The sequence below is a fragment of the Pimephales promelas genome, chromosome 7, assembly GCF_988280905.1.
Source record: "Pimephales promelas chromosome 7, fPimPro1.hap1.1, whole genome shotgun sequence".
Classification (NCBI taxonomy): Eukaryota; Metazoa; Chordata; class Actinopteri; order Cypriniformes; family Leuciscidae; genus Pimephales; species Pimephales promelas.
The window spans coordinates 38,962,511-38,978,456 of NC_142775.1; the positions used below are offsets into that span (position 1 = coordinate 38,962,511).

At 35.3% G+C, this 15,946-nt stretch overlaps 1 protein-coding gene across 10 annotated transcripts in view; it reads left to right on the top strand.

Moving 5' to 3' along the window:
- Positions 1-15,946, top strand: part of baz2bb (bromodomain adjacent to zinc finger domain, 2Bb) — an 83,599-nt gene that overhangs the window by 48,475 nt on the left and 19,178 nt on the right. For 6 of the 10 annotated variants that reach the window (XM_039683294.2, XM_039683296.2, XM_089133446.1 and 3 more), the window contains 14 exons: positions 198-467; positions 955-1,009; positions 1,181-1,289; positions 1,368-1,469; positions 2,595-2,802; positions 3,178-3,270; positions 3,904-3,965; positions 6,369-6,434; positions 6,793-6,858; positions 7,431-7,475; positions 7,747-7,779; positions 11,925-11,990; positions 12,205-12,345; positions 14,245-14,499. In XM_039683294.2, the coding sequence (XP_039539228.2) occupies positions 198-467; positions 955-1,009; positions 1,181-1,289; positions 1,368-1,469; positions 2,595-2,802; positions 3,178-3,270; positions 3,904-3,965; positions 6,369-6,434; positions 6,793-6,858; positions 7,431-7,475; positions 7,747-7,779; positions 11,925-11,990; positions 12,205-12,345; positions 14,245-14,499 (1,571 nt within the window). The remainder of the gene's footprint in view (positions 1-197; positions 468-954; positions 1,010-1,180; positions 1,290-1,367; positions 1,470-2,594; positions 2,803-3,177; positions 3,271-3,903; positions 3,966-6,368; positions 6,435-6,792; positions 6,859-7,430; positions 7,476-7,746; positions 7,780-11,924; positions 11,991-12,204; positions 12,346-14,244; positions 14,500-15,946) is intronic. The other 4 variants (XM_089133449.1, XM_089133453.1, XM_089133450.1 and 1 more) reach the window with 2 other exon arrangements.

The window sequence follows — 15,946 nt, forward strand, 5'->3', positions numbered from 1 at the left end:
AAGACATAAGAAAATACATAAAATATGTTCTGATCCAGCGTAGCCTTAACGGTGAAACATAAGCAAAATTGATATTTTGTATGCAAATTCCACAACTCATCATGGTGTCAACTTTGCGAGCATGATCTTGCTAAAGTGTATTTTTCCATACATTCAACCACGAGTAAACAGACTCTTATATTATTATTATTTTGCAGATTCTGACAGCAATTTAGACAGTGATTCTGATGATGAGGATGGTAAGGATGAAGATATGGACACAGATTCGGAAATGGACAGAACACCGCTTAAACTCAACAAATCCTCAGCGTCTGCACCGGACTCCTCCCACAACACTGGCCCCGCCCCTCTCAATCTACAAGTTCATAAAACACCTGTCTCAGCCACACCTACAATTGCGACCAACTCTGGGAATTCAGCCAATCACAGCCCACTTTTCTCATCTTACTCTGTGGCCGCACCCCCAGGTATTTAAACAATTGTTCTTATGGATATGAATTACTTGCTATTAGAAATATTTATTTTTCAACAACAACATTGTTAAAGATCATTGACCTGATCTTATTGTGTACATCGTTTCACTTTGACTTTAAACCTGTAAGTACATGTACAAGTACAAGTTTGAAATTATTATGATTTATTTATTTATTTATTTTTTATTCTCTTCGGGTCACCAAGGCTGCATTTATTTGATGAAAAATGCATTAAAAATTGCAATGTTACAATTTAAATTAAACTTTTTTTTTCTGTTTGAATAAATTACTTTTTCAAATATATTCAAGTAAAAAAAAAAAAGGAAAATATTTCACAATATAACTATTTTTACTGCATTTTCCATCCTATAAATGCATCCTTGATGCATATAAGAAACTTATTTCTTAAACATGAGTGATTCTAAACTTTTTGCATGTTTCTTGTGATTTTTATTGATTTGCTTATCTACCATGTCCCTAGGGAAAAGGAGAAGAGTCACAGATGAATGTGCACTACGGAAACCTCTAGAATACGGGTGGGTCGTAAGTGTAAAGCCGTATCATGTTACACTGATGATGCATTTCTTTTGATTAGTGCACCTGTTTGTCATTGTGCACGATACATCACGCCAATAAATCATCAAGTGATTTCTGCATGACTTTGCTTTGAGTCTATAGCATGAATTGAAAACTCTTTCTGTTTGCAGATGGCAGAGAGAGACGCGCATCACAAACATGTCTGGGCGTTTACGGGGGGAGGTGGCGTACTTCGCTCCGTGTGGCAGAAAGCTCAGACAGTACCCTGATGTCATCAAGGCAAGAGAACTTGTGTTGGACCGGCGTGGGCTTCTTATTCTTAGGCCGTTATTAATCTCATGCTCTCGCCCCTCACAGTATCTGACCAGAAACGGAATAAGCGACATTACGCGTGATCACTTCAGCTTCAGTGCTAAAATAAAGGTTGGCAACTTCTATGAAGCCAGAGATGGACCACAGGTAAGTTGCTCCACTGTTCATGATGGTTTTACACGACTGTGCAATCAAACAAGTCAAACAAATGTAATTTGTTTTTCTTTTTTGGGGAAGCAGGGTAATATAATAGTGTTAATGTGTGCAGTTTTTTTAATATTAGATAAAAAAAATTTAGTAAATAATAAGCCATCTAAGCAGTGATGATAATAAAATTAATAATAATAAATGAACAAAAATAATCAATTTTAGATGTAATTGTTTACTACCACTGCTAATATTATTATTATTATTATTAAAATAATTTATAATTTATTCTCTGGAAAATATTCTTTTATTTGATGTTAACGTTTTAAATATTAATTTAACAATACAATAAGCCATCTAAACAATAATGATGATAATAATAATTACAAATAATTTTAGATATTGGCCTTCTTATTATTATTGTCATTTTTATTCTACTAATACTAATAATAATAACACTAATACATATAATTAATAAATAATACAAATAAATCATAAATATATATTTTTTCTTTTCTAAAAAGAAAAATGTATTCTCTCTTTTCTTTGGGGTTAAAATGTTTTAAATATTAATTTAAAAATAAAATAAGCCATCTAAACAATAATGATATTAATAATAACAAATAATTGTAGATATTACTCTTATTATTATTATTATTATTATTATTACTGTCGTCATTTTTGTTCTACTACTACTACTATAATAATAATAATAATAATTCACAAATATTTTTTTATTTGTTTCTAAAAAGAATAATTTATTCTCTGAAAAATATTATTTTCTTTGGTGTTGTTAACGTGTTTTAAATATTAATTCAAAAATAAAATAAGCCATCTAAACAATAATGATAATAAAAACTAATAATTTTAGATATTAGTCTTCTTATATTTTTATTGTCACTTTTATTCTACTACTACTACTAATAATAATAATTATAAATCATAAATATTTTGAATTTTATTTCTAAAAAAAAAAAAATTATTCTCTGAAAAATGTAGTTGTCTGTTGTGTTAAAGTTTTTTAAATATAAAATAAATATAATAAAATAAGCCATCTAAGCAATAATATAATTTCCCCCCTTATTCCCTAAATGATTTTCTAAACAATGTTGTTGTCTTCTTCAGGGCTTACAGTGGTGCTTAATGAAAGAGGAGGAAGTCATTCCTCGTGTCCTAGCGATGGAAGGTCGCCGGGGTCGTCTGAAGAACCGTGACCCTTCGAGTTCTGCTGACCCGGCCGGCTCTCGAAGGAGAACCCGAGCGCCTGACGAGAGTGAAGCTGATGTTCTCAGCACCTCTGAGGCCAAACTACTGCGCAAACTGGAGGCCCAGGGTACCGCTCGCACAAACGCACACATTCTCTCGTCTGTTTTATGTTATTTCAATTAGAGATGTTTTAACATTTTCAATGCCCTTGATTGTGTCTGGCTTCTGGTGTCATCCACTTCCAGTTATTTTTAGGCTGTTGCGCTGCCTGGAATTGCATATCACATTATTTATATGTATTATTGTAATATTAAACACACTGGTTTGTAATCCAAATAGTTTTACCGTTTGCTGCAATTCTTTTAGTTATTTATAATGAATTGGAAGTCTTGCACATTCAAGGATAATAGCTTACGTCCTCACTGCAAAATAAGATGGATAGTTGAACTTCTATAGACGTGCTGACGATAGATTAGCTCTGAAGATCTCCCGTATGTGGCAGAAATCGCACGGCAGGCTGCTCAGATGAAGCTGATGCGTAAACTGGAAAAGCAGGCGCTGGCACGAGCCGCCAAAGAGGCCAGGAGACAACAAGGTGAGCTGGGGTTTTTTCAGGTGTTTCTGGTTTCTACTAGATTTTAGATTTATTTCGGTAATTAATAATAATTATATAGACTCATTACATGCAAAGTGAGATATTTCAAGCCTTTATTTGTTATAATTTTGATGATTACGACTTACAGCTATTAAACCTTTTCACAATATTCTAATATTGAATTTGGGGTTTTCATAAGCTGTAAGTCATAATCATCAAATTTCTAACTAATAAAGGCTGGAAATATCTCACTTTGCATGTAATGAGTCTATATGAAGAGTTCAGATGCAAAAGCCTCTAAATGCCATTTGAAATTTTCTTCTTTAAGGATGATTTTTGTCGAACTTGTATATTTAAGTTCAGTAATTTCACTTAAATAACAATTAATAGGTAATTATCATTGCCATTTAAGTGAAATCACTGAACTTAAATATACAAGCTTGACAAAAATCATCATTAAAGAAGAAAATTTCAAATGGCATTTAAAAGCTTTTGCATCTGAACTCTTCATATAATATATTAGTTTCACCCTTTAAGTTGAATTACTGAAATAAATGTACTTTTGCATGATATTCTAATTTTTATAGTTTCACCTGTACATCTGTACATCAACATTTTCCTCTGAACTTTCAGCAATCATGGCAGCAGAGGAGCGGCGCAAACACAAGGAGCAAATGAAGATCCTGAAACAGCAGGTCAGAAATCAGCCCATGCCGCCACTATCTGCCATGCTTTCTCATGTCGTTTCATGCTTGTTTGTGCATTGCTTTTGACACTTCCGATAAGCATTTGCTTTTACGGGTGGGAGAAAAAAACGATCCATCGATGCATCGCGATTCTCTCTCCAACGATTCTGAGCTTAGTTTTTAACCAGATGTGCGACGACTGTAGGCCTACATACACCACTCGAACCTTCCGTGAAATAATCTTTCATAAAATTCGGAAAGATTGAAGCGAATTACGAGGACATTCACAGGCTTCATTGCACGCGCTGTGAGAGACGCGCACTTTGTTTGATGTTACACTTGAAGTGTGCTGTCTTGCCCGTCGGTATATTTTCCTTACGAATGCTCTACGAAGTCATCATTTATGTGGTTTGCAATGCAGTGGACTTATATATTTAAAATATGACTGCTTTCAATTTCACATCCTCACGCGCGCTTTGTTTGTGTAGACTGCTCGCGCATGCGGCTGTGCGTCTCCGTGGTTTAATGTACTTGAGCAAAATTAACGTAAACACAGCCAGTTATGTCTTAAAGGGTTAGTTCACCCAAAAATGAAAATGAAGTCATTAATTACTCACCCCCATGCTGTTCCAACCCTGTAAGACCTTCGTTCATCTTCGGAACACAAATAAAGATATTTTTGATTGAATCTGAGAGCTGGATCAGTCCTACATAGACTGCCTAAGGGACTGGCTCTTGACGGCCCATAAAGTCATTAAAGAAAAGGTTACAGCGGCTCAATTATAAGTTTATCAAGCGACGAGAATACTTTTTGTGCGAAAAAAACATAAATAACGACTTTATTCGACTATTCCATTACTTCCTTATGGGCGCATGCGCGAGAACTGAGACGAGGACGTTCTCCTTCGTCTACTTCTTGTTACCGGCTGCTCCGCTTAGGAGTTTTACCGCCCCCTACCGTATAAAATGATGATCCATATATAAGGCGCTCCGGATTATAAGGAACACTGTCGTTTTTTGAGAAGATTAAAGGCTTTTAAGTGCACCTTATAGTGCGGAAAATACGCTAATTGAAAAGCGTATGTACAGCGCGCATCTTCCTCTGTTTGTAAACAGAAAGTTTTGCGCTTCCAGCTATATCAGCACATCATCTAATACGGTAGGGGGCGGTAAAACTCCTAAGCGGTGAGCAGCCGGTAACAAGAAGTAGACGAATGAGAACGTCCTCGTCTCAGTTCTCGCGCATGCGCCCATAAGGAAGTAATGAAATAGTGGAATAAAGTCTTTATTTATGTTTTTTTTTCGCACAAAAAGTATTCTCGTCGCTTGATAAACTTATAATTGAGCCGCTGTAGGCACATGGACATCCCTTAGGCAGTCTATGTAGGACTGATCCAGCTCTCAGATTCAATCAAAAATATCTTTATTTGTGTTCCGAAGATGATCGAAGGTCTTACGGGGTTGGAACAGCATGGGGGTGAGTAATTAATGGCTTAATTTTCATTTTTGGGTGAACCAACCCTTTAAGGGATTAAACGGACAGGACAAACCACATTACTTCATGTATTTCAAAAGAGATGCAGCTTAATAGATCTCCCGCAGTCTATGTTGTCATTAGCCATGTTTCCATCAACACGTTTTTATCCGAATTAAGTGATATCGAATGAGAAATGCCTTATGGAAACAGTAAAATTCGATGAAATTTCATGAAAATCGACTCAAATGAAATACGTTCGGTCTCATCGGATTTTATCTTGATCGATATATGGATAATGCGATAAAAGCTGATGGAAACGTTATTTGCCGAATAAATAATGAATTGCGATTAAGTTTTATGCTCTTTTATGGTTGCAACACGCCAGACGACGAGTTCATTTCCGGCCAGTCGGTTTGTGCACACATGGCGGATGTCAACAATTTGATCGCAAAACAGCATGTGACGTCATTACGTACAGGTTTTTATTCGCTTTAAAGCCGTTGGATGGGAACACGCTTTCACCAGCTTTATCCGCATGAGTTTTTTAACCGAACTTCAGATAATTCGATTGACAAGTGGATGGAAACATGGCTATAGTAAAAAAATAACAGGCTAAAGATGAAGAAAATTCCCTCACAGTTCTTGAATGGAAAACGTTCAGATAATCTATAATCTAAAATTTGTAATTATTAAAAACAGTAGGCCTACATAATTATATAAACTAATGAATTAATTGGGGGAGGGGGGTAATATAAAGAATCGTTCTGGAATCGGATCATGACTTCCAGAATCGGATCGGATCGTGAGGTGACCAAAGATTCCCACCCCTATTTGCTTTTATGTATTGATGCATAAAATGCCTGTGGCTCTACATTTAATTTATGAAAAAATCCAGACTGCATTTCAATCTCTCTCATTGCTGGCTATTTCCACAGGAAAAGTTCAAGAGAATCCAGCAGGTCCGTATGGAGAAAGAACTCCGTGCTCGGCAAATTTTGGAGGTAAAGTTTATATACCGGTATACTAAAAAATAACACAAATGAAAAAGAAGAAAAAAATTGATATGCAGTTGATATACAGTATTGAAATGTGCTTTATAAATAAACTTTATAAAAATGTGCTTTATAAATAAACATGACTTGACAACAGTATACTGTACAGGTATGTACAGTATGTCAAATGTCAAAAATCTGAAAAACATTGTTGTTTTTTTAACCATCGCATTCTCTAAGACTAAGTAATACTGTACGACACATTTAAACACTTACTGGTTAACTTATAACCATCAAATATTTTATTTGGTATTGATATTGTATTGTGTAATAAGTGATATACAGTAATGTCTGTTTATGTTCACAGGCTAAAAGAAAAAAGAAGGAAGAGGCTGTCAACGCCAAAATACTAGAAGCTGAAAAACGAATAAAGGTTTTTATTTTAATAATTGAAGCATTTATTGATTTACTGAAGCATTTCATTTCAATATCCGTCTCTTTCACCTATATCTGCTTCATGTCATTACATGTTTTCTCCCATAGTTTCCCAGACTGATTTCTAATTGGATCAGTTACCTTACCAAAAATAAGATCGGTCAGATATTAAGTTACTCAGGACAACAATACACCATGTTGGTGTTTTGATTTTATAGATAAGATTAATTGTTACAATTGAGAAATGAGTTCAGTTATTAAATGATTCATGTCATATTTGATGACACCATTGTCATTGGCAAAATGTCTGAGACTGGCCTGGGCACATTTTTATATCCATTTGGATGTATTTTCGTGAGATTGAGTGAGACCCGAGACGGCGCCGATTCTCATTTCTCAGGTGCCCCCCGACGATACGCCTGTCAATCAAAACCCAGCCATTTCAATATACAGCGGGAATGCTATCTGTTTATGACACCCCTCCATCTGCATCTCTTTCTCTCTCCCATCCTCACTAATGGAAATAAGGCCGTATTTGCAGTTTTAATTTATTTTTATCTCTGTCTGTAGGAGAAGGAGCTCCGTAGACAGCAGTCCATCATCCTGAAGCACCAGGTATGAGCGAACCGTCTTCAAATCTCCTTCCTGTAGAGCTCTTTCACAAACACAAACAATACTTCACTGAATAATGCCTCAAGTCTCCGCTGCTTTTATTCTTTCATATGATTATTTTAAAGGAATCGTTGAGCCAATCGTTGAGGTATCTGTCAGAATGTTCTTTTTTGGCTCAACTGTTCCTCTAAATGCATTATGGGTAATCACTCTAATGGGGAGTTGCATTGATTTACTTATTTTTGTTCTTGCCTTTGCCAACTCTCTCTGCCAGGAGTTGGAGAGACATAGACTAGATATGGTATGGGTATGTTTACTTTTGAACATTTAACACATTGTGAAGTGCTTGATTCTGGTGTTTTGCACATGCAACTTAATGCTTGGACTTCGCTCACATTCCTCTTGCATGACGCCCTGCATCTGCTTTCATCTGCTTGCCAAAGGAGAGAGAAATGGGCTCTTTTCCAAAACCTAGTGAGCTGCTACCTATTTAGGCAGCATCTTAAAAACAAAGCAAAAGCCTTTTAAGATATCTTCTTAAATGGCATTGGATGTATCATTTGAGGGGAAGGGAATCCCATGATGCATTGCTTAAAAAAAAGTACATCTTAAATTTAGTTTGTGTTTACACAATATATGTAGATGCACTGTGTATAATTATTTTGTACATATATAAATACACACAAATGCATGTATATTTAAGAAAAAAAAATATTATTTATATATAAAATATTTATATTTATATATAATATAAATTATATAAAAATCTATATACAGTATATACATGAAAATATTTCTTAAATATATACAAGCATATGTGTGTATTTATATATATATTTATATATATAAAAAATAATTATACGCAGTGCACCCACATATATTATGTATACACAGACTTTTATTTTGGATGCGATTAATCGTTTGACAGACCTAATTTATATATTCTTTTAGTATTTTTTCATATTTTGAATTGGAATTTATTTAATATTTTCAGCTTTCATTTTTAAATTTTAGTATGATTTAATAATCTTTTGTTGTGCTTTTATTATTTTTGGTTACACTTTTTTTAAGGTGTCCTTGTTACAGTGCAGTTCTTCATTTAAGTACTTAGTAATAATTATGAACTACATGCACTTACTGTAGGGTTTGGTTTAGGATTAATTGTGTGTATTTATACACAATTTATAGTAATTATGTCTATCAATGACACTGCAAAATAAAGTGTTACCTCATTTTTAATATATTTCTATCTAACTTTATTTTTATTTGTACTATTCCAGATTAAACTAAGTCTGTTAGTAGCCCAGGCAACATTTGTAATTTTATATATATATATATATATATATATATATATATATATATATATATATATATTAGGGCTGGGCAACGATTAATCGTGATTAATCGCATCCAAAAAGTTTATGTTTACATAATATATGTGTGTGTACTGTGTATAATTATTTTGCATATATAAATACACACACATGCATTTATATATTTAAGAAATATTTGCATGAATATACTGTATATAGATTTATACATAATTTATATTAAATATAAATATTAATATTTTATATATAAACACATTTTTCTTAAATATATACATGCATGTGTGTGAATTTTTATATACAAAATAATTATATACAGTACACACACATATATTATGCAAACACAAACTTTTATTTTGGATGCGATTAATCGTTGCTCAGACCCAATATATATATATATAATATTTTTATTTCGGATTTATTTCATTTAAATATAGGCAGTATTAATACTTTTAGTTAAAAGCAACACTGTCATACAGTACTGAAAAGAATTTATTAAAGTAATTCAATCCAGTTGGTTTTACCTGATAATTGTGTTTGTGCTAGATATTTTATATGCTAATTAGAGAGCCAACATGCTAAACTCTATTGAAATGAGTTGAAAGTCGAGTCTCCTCTTCACACGTGTGGAGTGCTAGTTATATGAAGGACGCAGAGGGTTTTATCCTGTTAGGATGCAGCTCACTGTTTTGGAACAGAGTCATAATCTAAATATCTGTTAACAGACATCAGTCACGAGATTTCCACCAGTGCCGGTGGAGATTGGATTGCGTGCGGCGACCGCGCTGCTTCATATCATCAAGCCTTAATCATAAACATCCATTCTGATGTGTGCTTGTTCTTCATTTGTTTGTAATATTTAACAGCATCCAGCATAAAATAATCTCCTAAAGATAACTGGAAAAGTATAAAGTGTCCGTCTGGGAACTGCTTTAAAGTCTGCTAAAATCTTGATGTACTGAGAAAGTTTCGAGTCTCTTCCTGTCTGTCCTGCTCTAAAGAGCTGCCCGTATAACCTGAAGCTTAATCTGTAACACCTGGAATAACTCTCCGCCAGATGTTTAGGAAGTGGTTATCAGATCTGTCATCGGGGTCTGAAGGCACGTTCACACCAGAATCATAACTATAACGATATCAGCGTCCACACCAGCGCACAATATCGTTCTGTTTATTTGTGTCGTCTGTCGCTTTAAAGAGATAGTTCACGGTATGTTTTATCTTACCTCAAGGGCATCCAAGATGTAGGTGTCTTTGTTTCCACTGTAGTTTCAATTTTGATATTTTTAGGTCAAACCGTTCTTGTCTGTCAGTCATATAATGGAGGTCTATGGTCACCACCTCAAAGAGCATTCACAGAGAAGTCCAAATTAAACACGATTTAATGACTCGTAAATGCAAGTACACATTGATGGCCTAAGACATGAAACGAGCGGTTTGTGTGAGAAAACTAACAGTATTTATATCGTTTTACCTCTTGTAACCACAGCCACATTCATGTACTCTGAGGGCGTGGAAAGCGCTGGAAGTGATCTCTCGTGCGGTTGCGAAAAAAATTTAAGGTGGTCTATTGATATATCGAAATCATCTTCCATTGTGATTTCCTGTGTATCTAAATATGTAATGTGTTTCACTTCCGAAATCTCTGTGTAAACAATGAGTGACGTACACGCGAGAGAGATCACTTCCGGCGCTGACCGATGCGCCCGCGCCCTCAGATCACTTGGACATGGCTGTGGTTACAAGAGGTAAAAACGAAATAAATACTGTTCGTTTTCTCACACAAACCGCTCGTTTCGTGTCTTAGGCCATCAATGTGTACTTACATTTACGAGTCATTAAATCGTGTTTAATTTGGACTTCTCTGTGCATGCTCTTTGAGGTGGTGACCATAGACCTCCATTATATGACTGACAGACAAGAACGGTTTGACCTAAAAATATCAAAATTGAAAATACTGTGGAAACAAAGACACCTACGTCTTGGATGCCCTTGAGGTAAGATAAAACACACCAAAAATTAATTTCAAAGTGAACTATCCCTTTAAATGCTCAAGCTCTTTAAAGCAAGATGGATTCTGATTGGCTGTCAATGTTTTTATCGTTCATCAGCTGGAAATCGCTCTGATGGAGTTGCGCTATTCTTTAATATTTCGAACTATATCTTCATCGTTATCATTAAAGAGGTGAACGGCCTTCAGACGTACTGATCTCCGCACCTTCATGCTTCAGCAGTGCTCGTTGTTCACATCCTTTTGATTTTCTTCTTTCCTTTTTATTCTGATTGTATTTGTTCACTCATAGTCTTTCATCTTCGTTCTGTATATCATTATTTTGTTCACTCTCTCTTTTTTGTTCATTATTTTTTGCACTTTTCTTGCGTTTTTTAGTTTTAGGGCTTTGCAAAAATTAATTGCGATTAATCGCATCCAAAATAAAAGTCTGTGTTTACATAATATATTGTGTGTGTGCTGTATATAATTATTTTGTATATATAAATACACACAAATGCATGTATATATTTAAGAAAATGTGTTATTCATTTATAAAATATTTATATTTATATAATATAGATTATGTGTATATATATATATATACAGAATTTAAGCTCAAATAATTCTTAAATATATACATGCATGCATAGGTATTTATATATACAAAATAATTATATACAGCACACACAAATATATTATGTAAACACAGACTTTTATTTTGGATGCGATTAATCGCAATTAATTTTTACACAGCCCTAGTTTTTTTTATTTCTTTTGTTTTATTTTTTCTTTTGTCTTATTCGTTGTTTTCTTTAGATCGTTTGCTGTTCCAATATTTTGTTTGGTCTTTTGCTTTTCCTATTTGTTCTGTCTTTTCGGTCTGGTTTAGTTTGTTCTTTCTTTTTGTGCATTCATCCTTTTGTTTTATTGTTTGTTTGTTCATTCATTCATTGTTCTTTCATTCTTTTGTTTTGTTAATTTTTTTTCTTGCACTATTTTATTTGTCCCTTCTTGTTTTGATGATTTTTTTTTTTGTCTGTTTTTATAATTCATCATTTTGGTTATTTTGTTTACATTTTTTGTTTGTTCTTTGGTCTGTTTGTTCTTTCTCTAATGTCTCAGTGTTTGTTGTAGGAGCGGGAGAGACATCGGCAGCATGTGATGTTGATGAAGGCGGTGGAGGCCCGGAAGAAAGCTGAGGTGTGTTAAACAGCTCCTTTTATCGGTTCATCCTTCTCTTTTACCCCTCCTTTCCATTCTCCATCTATTGGTCTCCCATTACTCACTATATCCTCTAATGCTCCGTCTCATCATCTCTCTTTCAATGTCTCTTTTCTCCTCTCATCATCCTTCCACTCTATGAATGTGTTTGGCACACACAAGGTTTGTTATCTCTTCAAAAATGTTTCTGCAGGAGAAGGAGCGACTGAAACAGGAGAAACGAGATGAGAAACGATTGAACAAGGAGCGCAAACTGGAGATCAGGCGGCTTGAGCTGGAAATGGCCAAAGAGCTGAACAAACCCAATGAAGACATGTGTCTGTCGGACCTGAAGGTGAATCACTCAGAAAATCTTCTTTTTTTTATTTGTGTGTGCTCAAGCAAATTTAAACATTAAAGGGTACATATCATGCTTTTAAATCATTCATTTTTACTTATAAATCATACATTTGTGGTCTATATAAAGCATAACTGCAATGCTTGGGTCTGAATTCCTCATTATTATAGCTCCACAGGCCCCTTTTCTGATGTGCGTCTGTGAGCGACCCGTTTCGAAGCGGCCCCTTTAAATAAAATGGAGTTGCGTCTTTCCCCGCCCGCTCTCCAGGTCGCTGAATTCACACTCGGTTCAACTCCCCGCGTTTGGCCATTTTTGTAGTTTGATTAGAGATATACGATTACTAGCTTCATTTTTATTCACACGTTAACAAAATGTCAACAACGGAAGACTTGTCCATCAAGCCTTATATATACGAAAATTACGTCGACAAACCTGCAGAACAACGATCTTTATGTGGATGCAGGGGTATGTAAGTTAACTCTGTTGTGTTATTAGTGAAAGTCGACTATTTCTCTTGTTAAAACAAGCACACTGACAAGATAAATGACTACGGTCTAATCTTACCACTAAAAATCTGTATTGGTAAAAATATGATAACTTTAGAAAGCGTCAGAAAACACAGCAGCTAAATGATAGAAGGAATTTACCCCTCATTCAGACGAAGTCGATCGGCAAACCCTTCTTTATACTGGCGGAGGTTGTTGAAGTGGGAATCCTTGAAGTGCCTCAGGTCACTAACGTACATCCAACAACTGAACATTTTGACTTGCCCTCTCGTAACTTCTGCATCATTGAGCTCGGACTACAAAATCGGAGCGAGAAATAATAATGGCGGATTGCTCGAGGTGTTGGGTGTTCAATACTGTGTTCAAAAAACGTCATAGAAAACAGAAAAATCTAAACAGGTTGAAAAATATGACCAAAACAGAATATAAAGATATAAACGAAGCACCTGAAGAGAATAATTTCATCTTTTCTGTACTTATAAACACTCCAAATATACAACAAAATGCATTTAAGGGCTAAAAAAGTGGATTTTGCATGATATGTCCCCTTTAAGAGGGTAACATTAAGATTGCTTTTCCTGTAGTTGACAATAGTGACCAGTGTTGGGAGTAATGCATTACAAAAGTAATACATTACAGTAACATATTACTTTGTGCTGTAACGCAGTAGTGTAAGGCATTACTAATCAATTTTCAGTAATATTTTACTCGTTACATGTTCAGTGAGGCTTGTATTACAGTCTGCTTTTACTTCTTAAAGGCAACAGACTATGTGAAAGTTTTAAAGCAGTCTTTTAGTGCCGGTTCAGAGCGGTCGCGTCTGTAACATTGTTTTTTCCTCATAAATGCGAACACGAAAACTAAAATAAAATGAATATTTTAAGTTCTTTGGAGACTGGAGAGCCAACCCTTCCTCATCCGATTTGCGCAGTGTAATTAACAGAATTACAAAAAATTTATTTTGCCTCCTATTTTTTTGTCATGCATGAATGTGTGTCTGTGCGATTCTGTAGGTTTGTGGATGTGGCGAATCGCGATTTCGGTTTCATATTGCATATCGTTACAGCCCCAAAGTTAAGTTCTACTTGGTTATTTTGGTGAAAGTAACTCAAAAGTAATACATGAGTAATGTAACGCATTACAATTCTGGGACAGTAATATTGTAAGGTAATGAATTACTTTTAAATAACAGTAACAAGTAATACCTAATGTATTACAGTTTGGAAGTAACTTGCACAACACTGCACATAAACCACATAAATAGTCCTTGCAGCCATGATCCAGAACAAGGCATACAATCAAAACAGATTCATAAAGCCGTGCTTCAAAATCAAGGGAGTCTTGAGATGAATTATTATAAGTACTTAATAATTTTGTGCATGTTCAGCCTCTGCCAGCGCTGTCACGGATCGCCGGTCTGGTGTTGCCGGGAGGATGTTTCTCAGACTGTCTCATGGTGATGCAGTTCCTGCGCTGTTTTGGAAAGGTCCTGGGGTTCGACCTCGGCGCTGACGTGCCGTCACTCGGCGTGCTGCAGGCAGGGCTGCTGAATGTGGGCGACAGCATGGGCTTCATCCAAGACCTGCTGGTGCGCATGCTGTCTGCTGCTGTGTGTGACCCAGGACTGCCTCCGGGACACAGGGTGAGAGGAGAGCTGCTGTACTGTGTGTGCTTGGATCTGTCTGGATTCATGCTCTGATCACATGTTTGCTGCACAATTGTGGTGTAATTTCAAGCATCTTCAGATCATAAGATTTTTGAGATCATGAGAAACACAAATTTATTTTTATGTAATTATTTATGTATTTATTATTTTAGCTTTTATGCAAAAGGGTAAATATATAAACATATATACTGTATTTTTTTTTTGTTTCCCACTAATTAATCACAGATTTTTCTTTTATATTGTAATGATTTCACATTTTATCTCCAAATTAATGTAATGTATTCAGTCAAGAGCAGTGAGTGATTTTCTCTTTTTCTTTTGTTCTTTGATTATTCTTAAAGGACAACTCCGGCGCAAAATGAACCTTTGGTCTAATTTCACATTGTTACCTAGTCAACCGTTATCTGAGATTTGTTTTCATGATTGCCGAATGTAAATAGTTTTATCTATAAAAACAGTTTAGCCTATAACGCTAGTGTAAATAGGGCATCGAGTAATGACAAATAAAAATTGCTTGTTATTACCACTAACAAGGCTCAAAATAGCCCCACACTAACACGGTAGCATAATAAGGGTCCATACATTCAAAGCGAAGCATTGAGAACTTTGTCAGTGTCCATACAGTTTAATAAGAAGATATTTTATACACACAGTCAACTTCGCGAGTACAGGAAGAAGCCATCTTTGAAAAATAGTCTCTACCAGTCGATCTACGAACGCCGATCCAAGTGCACTGAACTGTGCAGAATCTCATATGGTCCGTTGTTTCCAGAAGAAACACAAACACAAACCGTTTTCTTCTCTTCATTATGTACACGTGGCCTACTGTTCGCGCTCACCTTATCACCTTATTCACATCTCACCAGCGCACTTGGATCGGCGTTCGTAGATCGACTGGTAGAGACTATTTTTTTAAAGATGGCTTCTTCCTGTATTTGCGAAGTTGACTTATTATGCTACCGTGTTAGTGTGGGGCTATTTTGAGCCTTGTTAGTGGTAATAACAAGCGATTTTTATTTGTCATTACTCTATGCCCCATATACTAGCGTTATACTAGCATTATAGGCTAAACTGTTTTTAGAGATAAAACTATTTACATTCGGCAACAATGTGTAATTAGACCAAAGGTTCACTTTGTGCCGGAGTTCTCCTTTAATGACAGAAAGCACTGCAGCAGGTTTATTAGGCTTCTGTCACTTTAAGACCTGACACACACAACGTAGATCTGACACATTTTCTCACAACTCTATACATTCTTTTCAGACATAATTTAACTAATTTAAGACTATGCCTGTGAGGATACTCCAGAAAAAAAAATGGGCATTTTGGCATACTTTTGAGTTTTTGTCTGTTCAAGTGCTGTCTAAAGTGGCATTCTGTGCGCATAAGTCGTGTGTGTGTGTGTGTGTGTGTGTGTTGAAGG